General features: G+C 40.8%; 1 protein-coding gene across 1 annotated transcript in view; it reads left to right on the top strand.

Moving 5' to 3' along the window:
* SLCO5A1 (solute carrier organic anion transporter family member 5A1) overlaps positions 1–20,492 on the top strand; it is a 72,470-nt gene extending 51,978 nt beyond the window's left edge. The window contains exons 6-9 of the mRNA XM_058805157.1: positions 5,934–6,093; positions 9,718–9,959; positions 11,538–11,602; positions 12,527–20,492. Coding sequence (XP_058661140.1) covers positions 5,934–6,093; positions 9,718–9,959; positions 11,538–11,602; positions 12,527–12,972 — 913 coding nt within the window. The 3' untranslated portion in view covers positions 12,973–20,492. The remainder of the gene's footprint in view (positions 1–5,933; positions 6,094–9,717; positions 9,960–11,537; positions 11,603–12,526) is intronic.
* Positions 20,493–23,057: the final 2,565 nt, after the last annotated feature.

Below are 23,057 nucleotides of genomic sequence, written 5' to 3'. Positions count from 1 at the left end.
CAATTGAAGTAAGCATCACTTCACAGCTGTTGTGCAAATCTGCAGTACATTACTTCCTTCCACATTCATGTAATTGTTCTTATTGAGAAAAGAGGTGAGAAATAGTAACTGCCAAATTCTCACAACTTATTGATATATATAAACTCTTTGAAATCAGTATAAAAATCATATTGAGTGTAATGTCATCAGAAATTGAGAATTACCAGCATGTTACAAAGCATGATGCAACTAGATTTTTTTAACACAGAGATAAAGTCCACATTGATTATCAAAAAGCTATTAAAAAGGCAGCACTACACATAAATTAATCTTGAATATCTGATATGTAAGCATTCTCTTAATTCTCATGATCAATCAATTGATAGTTTTAATTCACTTACTTAGTAGGCAACTCTTTAACTCAGCCATCAAAGAATGTTGTTTCCATGGAATTACAAAAGCATGCTTTCATTTTGAATTTAATAAAGCCCAAACTTCATTCTCTACTTAGACTATAGTGCAGCTTAGGGATGTCAAAGGCAGTTCAAGGGGCAAGATTGGATAGGGAAAGCAGGAGAGCTGCCTGGTTTGGGATAAAGTATTGGATGATGCTCTACCCTAACATGGCAATGCCAGGTGTGATTTGCACTGGCACCAACCCAGAGATCTCAGATGCATTGGGCTGTGTAGACATACCCTGCAGGATAATTTCTATGTTCATTTGTACATTTAAGCATGCAGTTTTTTCCTTTGGTGAATTGAGCCCTAAACCATCACAAAGAAGAGGGGTGACCTAGGTTTCAGTTAACATAGAAGTTATGTGCATGCCAGTACTCAGAAAAGTAGGCAGTGACATTTCATAATTCAGTATGTTTCGTAACTCAGTATTTTTCTAACTGTACCAGCTGCAAAGAAGTGAATGGGACCTGCAGGCATGCACAGATGAGAATATATTAGAAAGGATTTTCTGCTGTTTTATGTTGGGCACAAGCAGTTTTGCTGTTGCTGGCGTGTCATCAGCACTTCTGTTCTCAGGAAGATCAAGGGCACCTCTGGATTATACATCTCAGCATTTTAGAACCTTTTACTCCATGCCCCAGCCTTGTTCTGAGGGTGTGTTTGATGTTTGAATTGCAGTGTAAGGAGCCTTATGTCAAACCACAATGTGGCATCCCTTCTCTAGCTCCATAACAGCATCCAGGTGGGAAGTCCTGAATGAGTGAATGGTCTGGACAAGAGTCTAGATGGCTTTTAACTATTTCTAAGGAGAGAAGCCCCACAGCCTCCCTGGACAACCTGTGTCACCACCCAGTGACCTTCACAGTGAAAAGTGTTTCCTGGTGTTTGTAGGGAACCTCCTGTGTTTCATTGCCTCTGATCCAGGCACTGGGCACCACTGAAAAGAGCCTGGCTGTGTCTCCTTTGCATCCTCCCTTCAATATTTACAGGCATTGATGAAATCCCCCTGAGCCTTTTCCAGGCTGAACAGTCTCAGCTCTCTCAGCTTTTCCTCAGAACAGAGATGCTCCAGTCCTTTCATCATCTTAGTGGACTTTCACTGGTCTCTCTCAGGTACATCCATGTCTGTCTTTTACTGAGGAGCCCAGAACTGAGCCCAGCACTGCAGGTGTGGCCTCACCAGTACTGAACAAAAGGGAAATAGCAGAGATTTGGTTTTTTTCAGACCTGTCTCTTGCATGTATTGTTGTATAAGGCAGCTCCATGGTGAGCTCTACTCACAGTGACAGATTCCTGGATTAGTTCAGTTCCATCTCTCACATTTTTATATGTAATGACTCAACATAGACTCTTTGATTGCTTTATGTTGTTTTGGTGCAAGTAAAATTTAGTTAAAGTGTGCAATTGGTTTAATGAGGTATTTCACATAAAAATACTTACATTTTTCCTCTTGTATCAACAGTGTGTGTTTCTGTTATTCTTGTATCTATTTCAGTCCAATCAGCCAGTGGTATCCCTTAACTTGAAAGCAGTGACTAATTGGATCAGAACAATAACAACAAAGAAGGAATCCAGCTAACACAGTGAGAGGGTCCCTTGTTTGACAGCTACACAAAAATTGCATCATTGCTGCAATTCCAGCTGCTTGCCAACAAGGAGACTGCAGATCTCTGCCATCAGAATGTCCTCCAATACCAAACCAAAAATACTGCTATCAAATTAAGATAATCCTTTTTATCCTGTAGTCAAATATTAAGATTATAGAGACTACGTGGTGAGGTTATCTCTTTCCCTTTGTATTTCCTTGGTCCTGTAGGTTACTACAGTGATATCAATAAAACCATGTGCAAAATCAGTTATTTGTTTAGATGTTATGAAAATATAGTTTGACGTCCTTTTTTTAAATCTGCATTTCATTTAAATTGTAACCTTGTGGGAAGAGGGTCCCCTTTTTTTTACTCAATATATGTTCATTGACTGCCAGTACAGTGATGTTTCTGTCCAAGTCTGAGTATGTGAAATAACAGGTCACAGCTCAAAAAACTCAGGCAATAAATCTCACTTTGTATTTTCCCTTTTCTCACTTTACTCCTATATCACAAACCTTCCCTGGAGTAATAGTTGGAGAGAAAAACATGTTTTAGAAAAAAATGTTAGAAACTAGAGTCCTTTGCATTGTTAGTCACAACTAATAAAGATCTTCTCTTTATCAGCTTTACTAGCATTGTGTCATGGAGACACAGAACAGTCTCCCTGAAAAGTGAACAAATGCAATTTGGCAGATGGGGTTCTGGGTTTTGTCCCAGCACATGTTTAGCAAACTTACAGTTGAATCTTGTTAATGGAGGGAGCAGCGTTTTTGTAATTGAAAGAACTGTTCAGGAAGTGCTGTCATTTGGGGCTGGTTTCTGTTTGTGTGACTGGTGTCCTTGGCAGCTCAGGTGCAGCAGTGTTGCAAGTTGGCAGTATCTGCACTGCTGAAACAAGCAGAGCAGCTCTTTCTCAGACATCCCATGTTTCTACAGCAGCTGCTGCAATGAGACTAGGCAGCTTTTCCCACAGATCAGCTCAGGAGCAGGATGTACTAGCTTTGGTGCAATTTCCCTGAGAACCTGCTCTTAGTGGCTGCTGCAGGTAAATCTGTGATGTGCTGTGCTGTAATTCAGGGATAAATGCTTTGTTTTCCTTTGTGGAGAGTAGGCAGCCTTCCAGTGCCAGAAATCAGGATTAGTAGAGTGCTTTGGTTCAGCTTACTTTCAGAAAAATGCATACCCTCAAGAAAAAGTGTTCCTTCCTGAAATAAGTGTTCAAGAAATCTGTTGTAGTATGTGCTGTGTGGTTGATCCCATATGATGAAAATGGGGTTACACAGACACATGTTAGTAGAGGTTTCATGTCCCCAGCACTGAAACTCCTTCATTTGTTTCCCACTACTGAAAGAGGAGTGAACAGTGAGTGAAGAGTGAAGGTAATGAAGATTAAAGCATGAGCCTCTTACAACTGTCTGATAGTGAACTTCTGGTAATGCAGTTAATAGATGATTTTGTATGCAAACCTCTCTGCAAGGTATTTGCTCTAAGCAACAAAAAGAATTCTCCAAATAAGCCTTACAGTGATAAGCTGAGGACAAAAGGTGGTGAAAACTGGAGAGACAGAGCTTGCAGTAACTTCTTATTAATTTGAGCATATTTGTTTTGTGTATCTGTGAACTTGAGTCGTCTTCCAGGACAAACAAAAAAATGCGCCTGAGATTGAATTATCACAGTGGTCTCAGTTCAGTTTCCCATTTCATGCTTCTCATTTCTTGCATGCCTGATTTCTTTCACCATTTTTTTAAAGCTGATTTCCTAACCTCTGTGTCATGGTAATGTTCAGTGCAGCTGAAGTGAGTTAGCTATGCAAGCAGAGTAAGATGGGGAGTTGGTTCTCCTGACAGTGGAACAGCCCTACTCATCTGTTCCTGAGAAGGGTTTCAGGTGGTGGAGGGATAAGAGATCAGAAGAATTTGTGCTGCAGGGTGAGAGAGGGTGGAGATTGGAACAAGAGCTGTGCCTTTCCTGGCAGTCTGGGCTGTCCCTGGTCCTGTGCAGTGTGGCAAAGCCCTCCCTGTTGTCAACAGGGGCACGGTACCAGGGTCTCCCAGGCAGGTTGTGGAGTCTCTTCTTATGCTGAGTATTCAGGCATCTGGGGCATCCAGCTCAGCAGGCTGACTAGGATTCCATGAAACTCCAAAAATGGTGCCTCTTCTGTTGGTGTGAAAAGCTTTTGTCACTGTGCTGCTGAAATTTGTATGTTCCCGAGGAATGTTTTGATGATTTGGTGGTTTTTTTTCCATTGGGGAAAAAGTTCTGTTGAGACATTACTGGAAAAAGCTGCCCATTGCTATATGATGTGTTGCTGCCTACTGCTTGCTGAAATCCAGCAGGATATAATATGACAAATTTCAGCTGATAGCTGAGAAGGTGACAGAACCACTACCAGTCCTGGATATTTGACTTCCTGCTCAAGCTGCAACTTGTTTCTAAAAGTGTACCTTGTTTGTTTATAGAGCAAGAAACAAAACACTCAGAAAGGCTTTGGTTAGCATCCAGCTAGATCATAAATTGTAAAGGAGCTCCAAGAGCTAAATTTGTGAACCTGATTTGTGTGATCAGTAGACAGTCAATAAATATTTGAAAGCTACTTAGTAATATTTAATTGTCTACAGAAGTGCACAGCTGGCAAGACAAGCATATTCAGCAAAAGCAAATAGTGGTGTATAAATACAAGAAAACCAGTCAAGTGGAATGCTCTGAGCACAGTCATGCTGCTGGGTGCCACTAGTGACAGGAGGTGAGGTGACACACAGCATGGGTGACAGGGTGACAGTCACTGTGTGCAGTATGGCTCCTGAGCCAAGCCTCTGGGCTAGTCGGGGGTAGAAGATGGGACGAGAAGAACATTCCTTGTGGTTCCTGGGGTAGCTGGGATGCAGTAAGTCAGCTGCTAGTTGTTTATCTTCACACTGGCCTTGCCCACGCATCACAGACATGAGGACAAGCCAGCAGCAGCCCTTGTGAGGGCAGCCAGGGCAGTCTGTGAGCATGTGTACAGGATCTTGAGGATGCAGCCACAAACCCAATCCAGATTCCATTCAGCTCCTGCCTGGCTGAAATTCCCTGGATATCTACTGATCTGCTCAAGAGCAGAGGTCCTTGAGATAGTTTTAAACAGCACTGGCCATTGAGCAGTACTGGGAGAAAGAACAAACAAGACAGAGCAGTTAATTCAGTGTTGCACTGTAGTGCCCAGCGTGGAGTGGTTGTGCATTCCAGTGTAATTCTCAGACATTAGTGTGGCTACCAATTCTCAAGGACTACTGAAGTGAAGTAAGCTACTGTTTGCATTTTGGCCAGAGCTCTCAAAGACCCAAACATAGATTTGTGTAGTTTTAGGGAGCCATGTAGGTGCAGGTATTTAAGCTGTCTTCACTCAAGGGAAAGAAGCATTTGAAATATGCCCAAATCCATTAGGGATTTAGGCTTTGGCCACATTTTGAGGAAAGAAAGCAGTCTTCCAGATCTAGAGAACTTCCTGTGAATTTCACATATTTGTAATATGTAAGTCATACAAGCATTGTTTTCTGAACAGCTGTTGGTATGTGGGAAAAGATGCCTATTGGTTCACAGAGTCCTCACATCTTGTCACTGAATCTTTCACTAGTAATCAACAAGAAATTACTGCAGCTTAGAATAGACATATAAAATAGTGGTGTCTTACTTCATGGAGGAAAAAACAAACAGGGAAAAAACACACCTAGCCAAAAGGATACAAATTTTAAACTTTGGTATTATTTATTTTATTGTGTTTTTAGTTGATAGCAAGGATGATCTGGGTGTTCTATAATAATCAACTCTCAGTTCCAGAGTTAATGAGTAGGATGTTTGCTCCCTCTGTACAGGAGAATTTGGATATCTGTGTGTGCTCTACTAGCATGTTCTTTTTCCTTTCTTCAGTCCCACTCTTGCCATGGCCCACAGGAATCTGACTGGAAGCTGTAATGTTAACTGTGGATGTAAGATTAATGAGTACGAGCCTGTCTGTGGATCAGATGGAATAACATATTTTAACCCTTGCCTAGCTGGCTGCATGAGTAGTGGAAACCACAGCACAGGGGTAAGTGCTTCACCCACCACCCACACACAACCCCTGAGTAGCTCCTTGGGACCTGTGCAGATCGAAGACTTCTCTGTTCCTGGCTCAAGCATCCCTGCTCTGAGCTTCAGAGAAGTTCTCTGCAGGTGCCTTGTCCATCTCTGAGCCTTTCCATGATTTGAAAGACTGGCAGTGCTGCTCTTGCATGGTGCCAACCCACTTCCTTTAGTTATACACCAATTTGAGGCACAAGTCCGTTTGTACTAAGTGAATCCTCCAGCTGAGTCAGTGCAAATGCCTTGGGATAGGAAGGGCTGGTGTTTCCTGTGCAGACCCCAAAGACCTTGGTGGCATTGACCTGCATGCCTGCTGCTCCTGCAGGGCTTGGAGGGGGTGCCTTGGGTCAGTGTCATCCAACTCAGCTCTCTGCCAAAATAGGCAGACATGTCAAACTGTCCTTCTTCAAGCTCAGTCTTCTTCAAGCTCAAGTCAAACTGCTTTTAGAGCAGTTTGGGGATTTTCATGACTCCCTCTCTGAACTGAATGAACTACTTAACTCTTCAGGTAGTTGGGAGTGTTTTAAACTGGTGTTTAAATTTAGTTAGGATTTGTTTGAAGTCATTGGTGTTTGTGTCAGCCTCATCATTTTGCCCAAGTAGCTCTTGCACCTGCACCAGTGCACTGATAGGTCTGTGGTTTGCCTGGCTAGGAAAAGACTGCCCATGTATCCTGCTCTTGTAAAACAATTCTACCAGTCCCATGGCCTTTTTCTAAACCTCTTCCAGGCTAAATGAAGGTTGCCATCAAAGTCAAGTAACAAGAACTTTAAAGATGTTAATAATCCACTTTCTTTCTTGGACATACATTGCTTGTTACAACCCAACATTCTAGTTATGCTGAACTGGAGAAGGACATCCTGCTGGTAAAACCAAACCATGGAAAATTGGCAGGTTCCAGGACTGGGCACAAGAAGACAGTTGAAAAGTAGAATCTGACTTAAGTATCAATAGAGCATTATGGTCATATTAGTTTCCTTAAAAATGAACTCTTAAATTCTTCTGTTACTGCCTGTCCTTTAGAAAAGGATAATTAACAAAAGACAGAAGTAATGTAAACATTGACTTTCTTAGGCCTTGATTGTGCTTTCCAGAAAGTTTACTTAAAAAGTATCAGTCTCCCAGTTTGCAGTCGTGAACCAGCCTGTAGAGCAGGAGGATGTTAGGTCCAGCACTGTGTTTTCTCAGGTTGCCTGGATAGTGGTCTGAAAAATCCTGTTCATACATAGACGCTACTGAGAACAGATTAGTTTCCCTTTATTTTTTTTCTTATTTAGATTATCTTGCTGGTTTTTAGTAGAAAATTGTTTTGATCAATTGGAAAAGCCTGCAGTGTGAGCCTGTGGTTAAATTTCAGTGTCTATATAATCTAATTTTTCCTGGACTGAGACAGGCTTGGTCTTTGTTGCATTTCATCTGATATTGAACCAGCACTATTAATTTATTTAGTAGGGAGATACTCTGGGAGTGTGTGCTCTACAGATTGTGAAACATGCTATTGCATCTTATGATTTAAGAAAAGATGCTGTCTGAAGTTTTAACTCAGTAGCTAATGGTGAATAGAATAGAGCTGGCATTGCTTGGAAAAGGAACTTTTTTGGATTAAATAATCCTTTATGTATGGTGCTTTTAAAAACAACAAAAATGTGAGTTAGTGCCACTGTATAACACACAAAATGTTGCTAACATATAATATTTGGATTTAAGTTTATAACATAGAGTGTTTTCAAAATTAACCATTTAAAAGTTCAAACTAAGAGGAAAGGATACCAGTGTACAGTTCATACCTGTTTTTTATAAATACATATTTATGCATATATCTATTCCTATACTCTTAATACTTCTGTCATGCTATGTCTGTCTCATTTAATACACAGACTTAGTTTCTCTGGTGATGAATAAAGAGTGTGTGATAAAGAGATCTAATTTCTGTAGGATTCCTATTTGGCATTTGCATTTGGGAGCAATAAAGAGTTTAGGGTGAGGTACTGCAGAAAGAAATCTGGTACTCATGTGATGTTAGAGTGGAGTGCTGTCTTTGGAAACCAGAATCTGTCATTGGCTTTGTTTCTAAGTGATGTTGGGCAAGTCAGTTAAACAGAACTTCTCCCCATTGGTCATTATTCTTGTATTCTTCATGTTCTGGATGATGAACATGAGCAACAAACAGAAGTGTCACTTGTAGATGGGCTGCCTCAATCTGTATTTGAAGTTTACATTTAGAATATATTTAGTTGGGTATAATGGAAAATGTTCTGAACAAAAGGATTCCAGTTGTCTCAAATTAGTCACCCATGTTTGTGAAATCTTTGATCCATTTCAGTTACTTAATTACAAAATAGAGATAACATCAATACTTCATAACTGTTTTGAAGATAAATGACTCTTTTTTGAAAGAGTTAAGCTGCAGTAGTGAGTGTTATAAAAAATCCAAATGAAATATGACTCCTTTCATCTTTGTAGTGGAATATTCTTAGTCTGAGGAAAAAAAGTACCTGAAGTCACATTTGAAAATAGGAGGTAAAATATTGGATAAATAGATGCATTATTAAGATGTTCAGCTAAATCCCATGAGGAAGAAAGTGTGAGGTTATATGATGGCATAGATGCATATAAAGGTGTACATTAAAAATTACAGACTGCCATGATTTGGATATGTCTTGATGTCTAAGTGCTCAAATTCACTATCTTAAGATGATATTGTAATTCTGTGCCTGTGTGGTACAAGGTTTGATAAATGCAAATATTGAAACAGAAAGCTCCTTCCTATAACATTGCATATGTCCTGGCCAGTTTCTTCTGTAGCACTGGAGTATACTGGTCTGCTGCATACCCCTTTGCCATATATCAGATGAAAATAGATGTAACATAAATGTGAAAGAAGGCTGTTTCTGATCTAGCCCTTCCTCCCCTTGTTCAAGTCACAGTCCTGTTTGCTTGTGAAATGCTACTTCTTTTTTCAGTCTCTTCATCTTAATTTCATTCTCTTTGTCCATTCAGGGATCTCTCAGTGAGTCCTCCAGTCTCACTCTTTTAGTCTCTGCTTTCCCTTTATTCTCTGGTTTTGCCTCTGGTCTGATCTACGCCCACATCCAGGTGGAAGGTCCTGAGCTTGAAGCATAAAGTGCAGCTTGCTGCTCTTTGGCCAGATCTTGCCTTCCATTAACATGGCAGAAGACACTGCCTGAATATGAAAGTCAGCAGCTTGCTGAATTTCAGAATATGGCATTTTCACTGCTGCCTGAAGAGCGTTTCCTCACATTTTTTGTAGTACAATGGAAACAATATTTTTCTCCAGCCTCCCTGTCAGAAGTGATTTAATTGTTTTGTCAATATTTCCCAAATATGTTCCAGATTTTTAAAAATAAACTCAGAGAAATAAAGCAATGGAAAAGCAACCTCATCACAGAGAGTCCTGGCCAGCTTTAAAATTACTTGGAGATGTAACTTTGCTTGTGCCTGGGATAATGACGCTCAAGGCAGAAGATTCTCAGCTGAGAAGTACCACAGGACTGTTGTACAATGTCTATTTGCAATGTCTTCCTTACAGATATTTTTCACATGGAAATGTTCTTTCTTGCTCTCGCAGGTCAGAAATTACACAGAATGTGCCTGTGTGCAGAGCCGCCAGGTGATCACTCCGCCCACGGTGGGCCAGCGCAGTCAGCTCCGGCTGGTCATTGTCAAAACCTACCTGAACGAGAACGGCTACGCTGTGTCTGGGAAGTGTGACCGAACCTGCAACACGCTCATCCCATTCCTCATATTCCTCTTCATTGTAACCCTTATAACAGCCTGTGCCCAGCCATCAGCAGTCATAGTGACGCTCAGGTGAGAACTCCGAGATGTTTCCTAAGTATTTTTGACATGCCCGCTATCACCAGTGCCTGTGAAGCTTGTGTGTCCTTAAAAAGTCAATAGAATCCTTGAGTAGCCTTAAAAAGTGAATAGAATCCTTGTAGCCTTAAAAAGTGAAAGGGCTGACAGGGATAGGGTGACTCTTTATTTAGAATATGTAATATGATAATCTGCCTTAGGAAACATGAAGTGTGCAGTAAAGGTGCTATAAAGAGAAAACAAGCAAAACATTGTGGAAGAAAATGATAACTCCTGGAAAATTTTCAACCTTCTTAGAGCAATGGTTTGGATTTTCAGATGCAAGTGAAAAAAGTTAGTATTTAAAATTATCCTTTTCTCACATTGAGGAATTTTGCCTTCCAGTTTGCCTTTCAAAGAATCCACAGAATGGTTGTAAGGGTCTCTGTTGGAACATTGAAGCCAGGCACTCTGGGCTGGGCACATCACAATTCCAGCTGCTCAGCCTTACCTCAGCTATAGTGTGCACAGCACCGTTGTGATTCAGAGACTTCTGACTTCATTCCTTCTGTCTCTGGATTTCCCACATGTAAAATAATAGTAATAAAAAAAATATTGCCCTTGCATTGCAATTAGCAAAGACAAATGAAGACCAATATTGCAGTGAACTTCACAGTAGTGAGGTACATAAGGGACATCTCCAACAGGATTTTGTACTGCTCAGTACAAAAAATGGGGGCCCAGACACATGGGCAGTGACACCTGCTGTCCCAAACCACATACTGTGCTTTGTGCATGTGGCACAAGTTGGTTCTCTAATTTCTCAGTTTCTTGACTTCAAAACTGTTTCACAGCTGCATCCCTTTGACTGCAGACTTTTTTTGGGTTTTTATAGTGTATTTCAATGTCATTAGGAGCTGTCAATCTTAAGACTTTTAGATTAAGACTTAAAAATATTTCAAAATCAGTAGATAATTTGTGGTTTACTAAAATTGTAGTTGCAGTGTGGAATTTTGTTACTTTTGTAAGCTTGATATTTTTCCTTTGAAACCACTGGAAGGAATCTTGTATTTCTTGAATTGAAAAGGTATTTAAAGAGACTGTTTGGATGTTTGTACTGGTATTTTTCTTAAAGTAACTCCAAAGTGCTTATGCACATGAATATTTATTAAATTCAGAAACTGAGTCCAGCCTTCAACACTTCAGTTATCTATTAATTCTAATTTACCTCAAAAATATTAAAAAAAATAAATTAGGAATAATGAAATAATAGAAAATTATCATGACAAGCCATAAACATTTTGTGTGGATTCTCTGAATTTCCTTAATGTGTTTGGATCAAATTCTTCAGGCCTTATACAGGTAAAAAAAGGTCAAAAGACAAGACTGAGATTTTGATTAAACAGGTCCAGGAGGGGCTGGCTGTATTTTTTCCTAGCTGTAGGAGTTAATGATAGTAGAAGCTAAAGACAAGAAATTTAGACAAAGATTTTCTGTAGCTGAGAAAAAAAGCCATGAGGTGGAGCCATAACATAGCAGGATGATGGTGGGTTATGACTGTTCCTTCACTGGAGTTTTCTGTTCCCCTGCTAGGTCTGTGGAAGATGGGGAGCGGCCCTTTGCACTAGGAATGCAGTTTGTTTTATTAAGAACTCTTGGTAAGTCCAGCAGTAGATCACCATTTCCATAAAGGCCATGTTCAGCTCAAATGCACCATAAAAGTATTAAAATGCCATAAATCTGCAACTAATTGCTTGGCTAACTGTATTAGGAACTATAAATTAAAATTAATAACTTCTGAAAAGATTGCATCTGAAAATGTGGTTAATTTACTTTTTTTTGGTTATTGACTTTCTAGAACAACATAGTTTCACAAAAAGGTAAATTTTTACTGTTTCAAATTGTATTTAAAATTTAATAGTTACTAAATATTATTTTATAAGGACTTTTTAGCTTTCAAAACCAGAATTCTGTTGCTTTCAGCAATAACAATAGCTTTTCTAATTTTTAAAATAAGCACTTGTTACTTAATGTCTTAATGCCTTTCTTCTAATATTATTTAATGTCTTTCAAGTGTTTCAAAGCAAAAATGGATAGATGTTAAAAGTCTTTGTTTTTCAAAGCATTCTCTTTCAAGCTCTTGAATATCTAAAATCCTGCCCATAAAGAACACACTCAGGTGTTCAGCTACTATAAAATACATGACAAGAGTAAGCAGGGTCTATTCTAAGAGAACAGGAGAAGCCCATGAAGCTGCATCTTGAAGTTTTGTTTGAGGGAGGATGTTTCAATCTCAATTTAAAGGTGTATTTCTGGAGAATGCAGGAGCATTCATTGGACTGGCTGCATTTTTAGCTTCTTTCAATTCTCTCCCATTTGTGATAGGTTTCATATGTGGGGTAAATAGTATTGGTGGGGAGATTGGCTGGCCGGTTTTCCATGTTTTACATTTCTTGTGAGAAGAGCAGTGTAGAAGTCTCAAAAATGTTCAACCTACAGTCTTTGGCTGGGGCATATAATTTCTTTAGGAGTTTTCCACAATATGCTAACACACATTATTTCTCTTGCTATTTTTGTTTCAGCTTACATTCCCACTCCAATTTATTTTGGGGCTGTTATTGACACCACATGCATGCTTTGGCAGCAGGATTGCGGCGTACAAGGATCTTGTTGGGAATACGATGTCACCTCGTTTCGTTTTGTCTACTTTGGGTTGGCAGCTGCTCTCAAGTTTGTGGGATTCTTTTTTATTTTCCTGGCCTGGTATTCCCTAAAGTGTAAAGAAGAACAACTGCTGAGGCAGAGTTGGAGGGCTTCGCCGGTGAACACTGTGAGTGAGATGGTTGGACAAGCTGGACCCCCACAAAACTATGCACGGACTAGATCCTGCCCTACCTTCAGTTCCCAAGGAGACATGAGTGTGGCACAAGGAGTGAACTGCTTAGTACAGACCTACCCCGGCCCTTTTTCAGAAGCAATAAATTCCTCAAGTGAAAATGCATTGGAAGAAGTCACTGTTGAGATATAGACCCCTGGCTTGGTAATGTAATATTTAGTTTGTTGGTTGACTTAGTTACGGCGCCTTGTTAAAACACCTGTGCCTTCTATTTTTAATCTAAATGTACATGTGATAAAACCAACAAAGCTTGATGCAAACAACCATAATATGTTCCTGAGGGCTGGATACCTCAAACCAACCCGAGTTCTTATTTCTCTCCTCCCGACAATGGAGTTTTAAAAATTGTGTTTGTAATTATTTCAGATGTGTCCATGCAATGTCCATGCTCTGATCTAATATCATTGTAAAGTTGAGGTGTTATGAACAGCAGAAGTCAGTGGAAGAGTGACAAAAACTCACATTGTTGGTGTCTAGACTCACAAAAATGCTTAAATGTATTGTCAACTTTGTATCTGCAAATTGTATTTTTAAGAGATGAGTAATTACTGTGAGTTCTGCTACAAAGCACAACTGAACTTATTTAAACTATGCAACTTATTTGGATAATTGTATGTGCAGCAAATTAAGTTTAAAGCTTGCTTTTAAAGACATTACTGCAACTGAATTTGAAAGGGGCTATTTTCAGGTGTAATCATTAAATTAAAAAATAACATAACATTTAAAGTACTGTTAATAACATGTCAAGCCATACAAGAGTTATGCATCAGGTAATGTTTGCATATGTTAAGTTGTAACATCTTTATCCTGTCAAAATGTGCATTAATTTTCACCTGATGGGATGTAGTCATTCTTCACAAAGTATATAGGGTACTGTAATGCTTGAAGTACAAAACTTCAGTATTGGTTTATAGTAACATTAACATGTAAACGTACATTATAGTAACATCAACATGGAATCGTACACACATACCAGAGCAGATATGTGCATATTTCTGCAATGTTATTTGGGTGGCTGTTACTAGCACCAAATCCTGGAGAAGAAAACAGCTGGGTGTAGCTTGATAGGAAGTTTGGCTGTCCTTCAGAACTGCATGCCAGTCTAGTTCAGCTTCAGTGGGAAAGTCCCCAGGGAGAGCTGGTGGCCTCCTCTGGTGTCTGGGGCCTGGTGGGTCAGTGGAGCAGAGCTGGGGCTGCAGGAGGGAGCAGAGGAGCCCCAGGGGCTGCCAGCAGCCTGCCCACCGTGGTGCCGCTCCTGGCACTGCGAGGCACTGAGCACCCTGGCACCCCGGGCAGCTGGGAAGGGAGGCTGGCTCACACCCTCTGGTTCCTGCCACACTTCTGCCTCTGCAGCTGCCCGGTGCTGGGCGGGATGGTGGGACAGCTCCTGGTTGTGTGGTGTGTCCCACACATGTCTGCCTTTCCTTTTCTCAGCTTCGCTGAAAGCCCCTGTGAAGGCAGAGGGTGAGTTTGTCTCTCCTTTGGCCCTCCGGGTGAAGAGCTAAGAACAGAAATTATCAGCAAGTGTGGACTCACAGGATGTGATGTGGCCTTTGTTTATTCCAAATTACTGTGGTGTGTTCTCTCCCTGGGAGATGCTGAAACTTTCTGATCAAATGTGCTTGGCATTTCATTTCTTGCTCTGGAGGCTTTGCTCGTGAGGTACTAATGATGTCTCAAAGGGCAGAAAATTATGTCAGTTGGACACTGGGAAGTCAAGGCTGTGTTGTGCCCTGCAGGGGAAGTCTTGGAAGTATAGGAAATGAAAAAGCAGTCTTTTAAGAGGACTCAGTGATAGTCTGGTTTGCATTTTGCTGAATAGAGAACTTGTGTGAAAATAAATAGGAAAGAGCAAAGCTTCTGCATATTTTTGAACAGTTATTCCTGATTTAATCTTTCAATTTAGAACATGTATATTGATCAAACATTATATAGAACCAAGTCCTTGAAAATAGAGGCAGTACTCTCCTTAGCATCCATTGAGTTGTCCTGGGAAGAATAGATTTCCCTCTCTGCCTTTGCCAGCTGCCTTTTGTCATCATCTGGATCTTCTTGACCAGCACATGAGACTACCCATGGGCTGCTTATTTCAGAATGTGTCAGTCCATTTATGTAGTTTGTAACAATTCTTACTCTTCCTGTCTGAAAACTCCAATTCTTCAACCCCAAATATAGAGGAATATTGTTTTGACTTCTTCCTACTATTCTGTCCATATTAACAGCCTTTTTTGGGTTAAGCCTGAGAATGTCTTTTCCTTTTATGCAGCCACTGGATACAACATGTCCTCAGTTAGTACCCACTTCCTGAGATAATTGGCTTCTACACTTCTTGTCCTGAGAAATAAGTTTCCTTGGCTCCAAGGTGTTTGGTATATATATGTATATGTATTTACTATATGAGATCAGAATAGATGATAAAAATGTTTCCTTTTGCTTCAGTCTCAAATGCTTGTTGCACCAAGAATTTTATACCAGGGTGAAAATTGGCAAAGTAGCATGACAAAGTGTAATTGCAGCCCAGCCCCCATCTATTTTTATCACTTCCCCATTTTAATCATCACAGGGGAGAAGTGAAGAGTGACAATCTTTTCAAATACCTCAGGAACAGAGCATTTAGGGAATTGTAAAAGACTGAAGATTAATCATCTGTCCTGATATCTTGTATTTCATGCCTGTGTGCTTCAGTTCCATACAAAAACCAAGGAAGAGCAGATTAGGATTGTCAGGAAGTAATGGCACTGATGCCAAAGAATGAGAGTGATAAAAGTGACGCTTCTGCAGCTGCTGCTGTTTCTGAGCTTTCAAGGGATTTCAGAGCTTGTTGCAATGGAAACCATCTATTTTTTAGGATATCCTGACCCTTCAGCTTCCAAGAACATTCATATTTCCTAAATGGTTGAAAAAGTGGAATGTAGAAAGAAAGATGTTAACTTTGGAAATACTGAAAAAGCCTTCTTTACATACTTTCAATTTTAATTTTTAATTGGAAAATAAATTTTAATTTTTCTTTAAGTATTACATGCAAAACAAAATGTAATTCCTTACATTTCAAACAATTTTTTCCTGGTTTTGGATAAAGATAATTTTGGCAATGCAAATAAATTTCTATAAAATCAATTAAGTCAGCGTCCTCTGAAAGAAAGAAAACCCAGACTCTGGCCAGTTTTTGATTGAGTAATCTGTAACAGTCTAAACCAAGCCAATAAGGGTATGCAGGGGAAACACATTCCCTTCCTAGAAATGTTAATTCCAGCATTGCCATTGACTGGTGTATATGGACTGAGACCTGCTGACCAGCACTGTGTTCTGAGCTGGCACTGCTGGAGGAAGCAGCATCTCCAGACACTGAGAGCACCCTTAGCAGTGTTGTGTTTGACACATGGTGCTAAACCAACTTCACAGGAGCTAAAAAAGAACTTTGCCAGTCATCTGGTGAAGGGGCCATGCTGGCTTCCTACTCCGAGATCCTCTCCCCACAGAACATAAAATTCCATTAGGTTGTAATTTCTGCCACCTTCCCTCTCTGTCCCTGAACACAAAAGGTTTGCTGGCAGTGAATCCAAGGAAAGGTGAAGCAGGTGTCCTGCTCACCCACAGGCAAGCCCAGCTCACCTGCCTGCAGCTTACCAGCCATTGATAATGTGGAGCAACATCTGGTGATGGCCAAAGTGCCACCATGCCCTCACAGGGACAGACCAAATCCCTCTTCCACCACTTTGTCCTGATTTGGGGTGAAGAACATGAGAGGAGGAGTACCCAAATATATGGACTTGAGTGAGCAGGTTAATTGTCCCTGCTTAGCTTCCCATTCACTCTTGTTTCCTCAAAAAGGAGAAAACTTGAGAATGGATGCAGCCATGGCCTTATGTGCTTATGAATGCAGCACACTCAGGAGATAATTTGTAGATCTTTGCAGGGCTGGAGTAATCTGGAGAGTGGGACTGTCCATGTTCCAGTTTTAGTCAAAAACCTCCTGGTTTTGGTCCCCCTTCTTCTCCTTCAGCATACTGGATAAAATACAGTATAATTTGGAACCAATGGCATTTTATAGCCTTTCAGTACAGTGTGAGCAGCTGCAAGAACCTTTCAATATTATGGTGCAATTTGTATTTATTCAGAAACTTTCAGTTCTTTGGCCAGCCTGTATATCTTTAAAAGTGCAGGTAGTAACATGCAGTTCTTCAGAACTTACTGTTACGTAAGTGGAGGCACAAGTCTCCTACTAAATACTAGAAATGTACATTTGAAAGGTCCTAAATTAATATATGGGTTTTTTTAGTATTGCTTATTAATTTGTAGTATTAGCTACAAATTCATTATGGCTCTGATCTAGCAGAACATTTAATATGTGGGTAAATTTATATATTTAAGTAATGCGCTTGAAAATAATGTACATATGTAAGTATGAGACTGAATCCTGTCTGCATTCAAAAAGAAATTCATTTTTCCAAAGAGTATTTCTATGCTGAGCATTTCCCCCATGGATTCAGTGATAACTGTAGCCAGAATAGCACAAAGTAGCGCTTGAGCACTCTCCTGTGGCATTCAGGTGCGGCTACTTACATATCCAGCAATGGAGCTAGGCTGCCATTTTCAAATAGAATTCAAATTCAAAATATTTTGTGGGAATGGTCTAAGATTCATTCTCACTCTTCCTGCCATTCACTTATTTTATGAATTTCTGTCTGAAAACCTGTGTGTTACGTGGGGAGATAGATTAAATAAAGGCATCCTTCTGACCTTAGAGCCAATGAAATTGCTCAGGTAATGACTCAAATTGTGCCCTTTCACAGAATTTGGAGCTAGAGGTTCAGATGACAAATTGTCAGTATTCCACACAAACAGAGCAGAGTGCTGTCTGGTCAGAGGAGCTTCAGAGAGCATTTCTGGGACAGGGATCAGCACCTTCTGCACTGTTCTTGCAGGCTTTCCCCCCAAAATGCCTGAATAATTGCTGCCTTACTACACTTTCCTGTGCATGTGATACCACAGCCCTTCATGGTGTTCTATTGACATAAAACTGATGATAAATAGGTCCAAAGTGTCTTACTGCTGTTTTGGAGCCAGGTTCTTGGCCTCACCACTCCAGTGTTGAGGCTGAAGATCTAGGCCATACCTTGTGTTGGAAGTTAACAAGCTGGTGCTTTAGCAAGTGTGTGTCAACTAGGGAATATCAAGCTTGTTTAGCTTTTATACTCTATTCACTGGTTATTACTGCTATTTTTGGAGATCAAAGAGAAAAACTTCCTAAACAAGTTTATCTTTTTCTGTTTTCTCAGTAATGTGTCTTTTGCAATGGCTTAGGAGATGCCATGCTGCATGCTTCAGAATCTGGGCTCCCCCAGCTGAAGCCATCCAGCTGTGGTTGCTTTCCAGGGGCTTAAAGCAGCTGGTAACAGAGATTTACCAGGACTGTGACCTGCATTGTCATTGCTTTGGACAGAGTGTTTGCTACTTATAGATTACACCTGTAATCAGCACATTTCAGGTTCTTCACATACTGGGCTTGGTTTTGGGGCGTTTTCATCCCTTCAGAGTACTTACAAAATGGGCAGTCACCATCATGGTGGTAGATTTATTATTTTGTAGGGAATTAGAGCTTTCTTTTTTTTTTCTTTTAAGATGTTGTTTGACAAATAACAATTCAAAAAATTGCATGTAAACATTGTCACAGAGTAGAGATGTGGGGCCTTCAGTGTGAGGACAGGATATGGCTGGGTTCATAGGGTTTGTCTCCGTTACACTGCATATCACTAATACATGTTACTGTGTGGCCAAAGGTTTGGAAGCCTACCTGATCCTCAGGAAGGACATTTTTCCTATATTTTCCTCATAATTTATTGCAGAAATTAAGGAGGAAGGTTAACACTACCCATATCCCATGGCCATATTCATTGCAATTAACTGCAGTCAATAACTGCAGTTAATAATTTTAGGAGTCACTCCTCCAGTCCTTCAGCTCAGCTATCTTTGTTAATACAGCCTGTTAAACACAGATGTAGCTCTGCAGTTTCAAACTATCTCCAAAGTTTTCTTGACTTCAAGTGTTACAGAATAGATGCTTATTTATCCAGGTTCTGTTCTACTTTTCTAATTATTGCATAATCCATTGTGTGTATTGTATTTTATTTTTCCAATCTCAAACCAGTTGTCACAATGTTATCCTGTAACAGTGTTTTGTTCATTATATAGAATAGGTGAAAAGCTGTGGAATTCATGAAGGGCTACAAAAAGCATCCAAAATGTTGTTCACCTTGAGAAAGGGTGAGACAGCTTAATAATCTCTGGACAAAAGACTAAACAACACTGTGGTGCTAATAGGTACTGAAGTATTTTATGATGTATTCACTATGACTTAAATGACATACTCAAGGCACGTCAGTGATGCAGCTGTGTGTGTTTTGTTCCTAAAGTCTGGACTGCTCCAACAAAGACAGTGTTTGTAATTCCTGGTGGGCCAATTCCTGCCTAGCTCTTCTGTGGGTAAGCAATTTCAGGAGTCTGTGTAGGATTTGGCCCAGCACTATTAGGTAAAGTAAAAGCTACACAGAGCACAGAAGTCTCATGTAGAATGTATTCAGCCTGCTGTAACGTTACTTTATTTAGTTGCTTTGCTTGAGCAGGGGCTAAAAATAAATTCTGTAGTAATGATAAGAAACACTGGGCTAAATTCTGGAACCACTTACCCGAGCAATATTAGTAAGTGTTTGAATTAAAATGAGGATTGAAATCTGAAAAATGAATGTTCTTTCATGGAATACCAGAAAGAGAGGGGTAGAATAAAAGCAAATTCTATCTGTAGGAATGGAAAAAGGCCAAATCTGGTTGACTTGAAAGTGAGCTATGATTTACAAAATGGGGGTTTGGTTTTAAAATCTTGAAGACAAAATTTCCATTTTGAATTCTAAAACCATAACTTTTTTGTCTTACTGTGCCTGAGCTGCTCATGCAGGGCAGGTGTCTGTATTCCAAATAGCACTGAAAGCACTAATAGCACTAATCACACTTCTGACTGACAGGCCAGAAAATTTGCCTCTGTAGCAAACTCCATATTTGAAAACCTGGAGGGAAATTTCCAAACAAAACAAACAAATATGTACAAAATGATCCAAAGCTGAGTTTTAGTAAAATAAAGGAAGAAAATTTTGTGTCAGTGAGATCCACATTGAGTGGAGGCTTTTCTGAAGGAAGAGCTGCTCTTTTCACCAGCCGAGCACACGGGAGCTTGGCCCCTGGCTGCAGTGCATACCTCTACCAAAAGATTTGTGCAGAACAGCAACAGTCTGGGGAGTATTGTAGGAGCATGGAGTGGGCACACTGCCTGTAACTGTTTCGTTTTTAAAAAACTCATTATTAAGCAAATGTGTAGAGTATTAAGGAAATTTGTAGAGTATGTCTGATGGTATGAGTGTGTGGGTGCTGTGCTGTGGTAAAAAGAGAATTGGTTTATGCTGGGTATTTTTGCATACTTTAGGCTCCTGTATGTTTGTTTTTTTTAATTTATATTTATTTCTCATCAGAGCTTAGAGTAATTTTAAAGTTATATAACCCATGATTTAATGAAACCTACTGTCAGCATCTGTTGTAAACATGTGTTTACAAAACAAACTCTTGAATACTTGATACTTGGAAATAAAAAATAGCATATCATGTGTGTTGATTGGGTCCAGATCCTCTCTGATTTTAAAGTAAGACTTGCATGTTTTCATTTCCAGTACATAAAACCACACAAAAAAATCATCTTTGAGATTCTCCTGCGCATTACCAGTGTCCAAGCTGTACACCAAGGAAAGTGATGAGATTATATTTGTAGCTCATCCCAGGTGCTGTTGCCGGTGTAGGACGGAGCAGGTGCAGCCCCGGCAGTGCTGATAGCACGGGAGAGACGCAGGCTGCGGGAGATGGAGGCGCTTGTGGCGCGGCTCTGCACTGACACCTGCTGCCCCCGCGGCTGCGACACACCCGGCACAGGGACACAGTGCTGGCACTGCATCCCCTCAGGTGTGACACATCTTTTCTGGAATTGCTCCCTGGCTTGTACCCTATTTACTGCACATCGGTTCTCACTGAAAAATGATGTCAGAGCACGCAAACAGGATTGGGTTTTGCTGAAACTAAAGGAAGAAGTTTTTACAACATCACATGTAGCCAGGCAGCCACGGCTGCTCAAGGCTCTAGTCCTGGTCAGAGCTTCCTTGGACAAGGCTGTTGTGGCACTTGGGTTCTCAGCTCTGGCTGTTTTACACAGATCCCTTCTGACTGTGCCTGTGTGACTTCAGTGTAGACAGCTGCAGGCATCTCAAGGGATTTTGGCCCAGAGAGTGGAGGTGGTCAGTGCTCAGACCTGCACTCTAAAATACCTTCTCTCAACTGTCACAAAAGCCTACAGGTGGCTGAACTCCAGAATAATGCTCTGATCCAAATGTTTGTTTGTTTGTTTTTTGCAAAACTGCTACAGTGCATTTACCTCAGCAACACCAGGATTCACCTACCGATAACAGCTCTAAGTCAGTCCCTGCCCATGGTGGGGATGGGAACCAGATGATTTTTAAGGCTGCTTCTGACCCAAGCCACTCTGTGATTCTATATCTAGTTCTGGAACTGAAGCACTACACATCTTTGCTCTTCTGCAGAGCTGTCAGTTACTAGGGGGTCTCAGAAAGTGCCTCACCCTGTCCAAAGATGTGAGGGCAATACTGGCTGCCTTATCTTAAATTCCAGAGGGAACTTTTTGCATAACATTGCTACTTCCCAAAGATGTGCCAGTTTTAAAGTTCTTCTGTCCATCTCCAGGAGCCCTTCAGAAAGTCGTGCATTATGTACTGCCTTTCTGAATACAGAGACACATCTCTACTGCTCTGCAGATCACAAAAAGCTAGGAAGGTCATCTTCTTAGCCTTTCTCCATGTGAGGAGCAGTGCCAGATTTAGGCACTTGCTTCATTCCTGAGCCTGCAACCGCCTGTAAAAGCTTCCTGACAGACACATCCTGCACTGCTCATGGGCTTGACTGCCTCAGCTATGGGAAAAGAAGTACTGTGCAGAAAGAAACACAAAACAAATTGGAACCGGAACACACTGCCTAGGCTGTGTACCTAGAGATATGACAGATTTTGGCCTCTTTGGTTTAGCTTATAGTTTCCAAGACAGCAAGGATCAGGGCTAGTTGCTGTCTGCATCTCTTGCCTACAGAATGATTGTCCTTCATACTTTCTTTCCTCCATACTCCTGTAAGAGACCTGTAAAAAGGGCTCCCACCTGGTTTAGAAGGTAGGGCACTGTTTAGCTGATAATTCAGATGACTGAGTACTGTCCTAGAAGAAAGAAGGGAGACAACTTTCAAACTAAAGAGATGTCCTTTCTGCCATTTCCTCAATGAGTACTTTAAGCATTCAGGTAAGGAGGAAGGGCAAGTGGGGTGAATCCGTGGTTCACTCTGTTGCACCATTCCCTTCTCTATCTCTGCCCCAGCATTAAGAGACAAAGCACCTTGCATGGTTCTTTCAAAGAACTGAACTTTCAAAGAATGTAGGGCACACTGTTGGTGGTGGATAATTCCCTGCACAAAGGTACAAGAGGTGGTTGTGTGGGACCTCGCTTCAATTTGCCTTTGTCCTTCAAGTCCTCCCAAACTCAACCTGCTCTGCACCCTGCTTTGAGATACACCCTGTGCTTGCTGCTGTGCTTTCAGGGCAGACTTCTCCCAGGGCTCTATCTGACATTGCAGCGACTGCTTTTTGAACACTTGGATTCATCCACTTTCCTGATCCCCGCAAACATCACCTGTAACTTCATGTCTGCAGGAGCATCAGAGTCCCAGGACTATGTAAATGAAGCACAGACTCAGAGGCTGAGTTTAGGATGTGGCACTTGGTGCCATGATCTAGTTGAGGTGTTAGAACATGGGTTGGACTCGATGATCTTAAAGGTCTCTTCCAACCTAGAATTTCTGTGATTCTGTGATTCTGTGAAAGTACTCTTACTGACAGGCCAATGAAGAAACAGAGTTCATGAAAGAGAGAGTTTAACTTGAAAGCTAAGTTCCTTTTTGTGCTGACTCTTGCACAAGGAGACGCAAGTCCTGACTTGGTTCACTCTTGGTAAGCACTGCATGTCTGATCTGCAGTGCTGTGCTGTCACAGGGAGAGCTGTGCAGGGAGGAGAGAAAGCAGCAAAGCAAGACTTGGCTCTATGAAACATTTCATTACTTCTGGGAGC

This window comes from Ammospiza caudacuta, chromosome 1, assembly GCF_027887145.1.
Source record: "Ammospiza caudacuta isolate bAmmCau1 chromosome 1, bAmmCau1.pri, whole genome shotgun sequence".
NCBI classification, from domain to species: domain Eukaryota; kingdom Metazoa; phylum Chordata; class Aves; order Passeriformes; family Passerellidae; genus Ammospiza; species Ammospiza caudacuta.
This window is presented reverse-complemented; position numbering and strand designations above follow the sequence as displayed.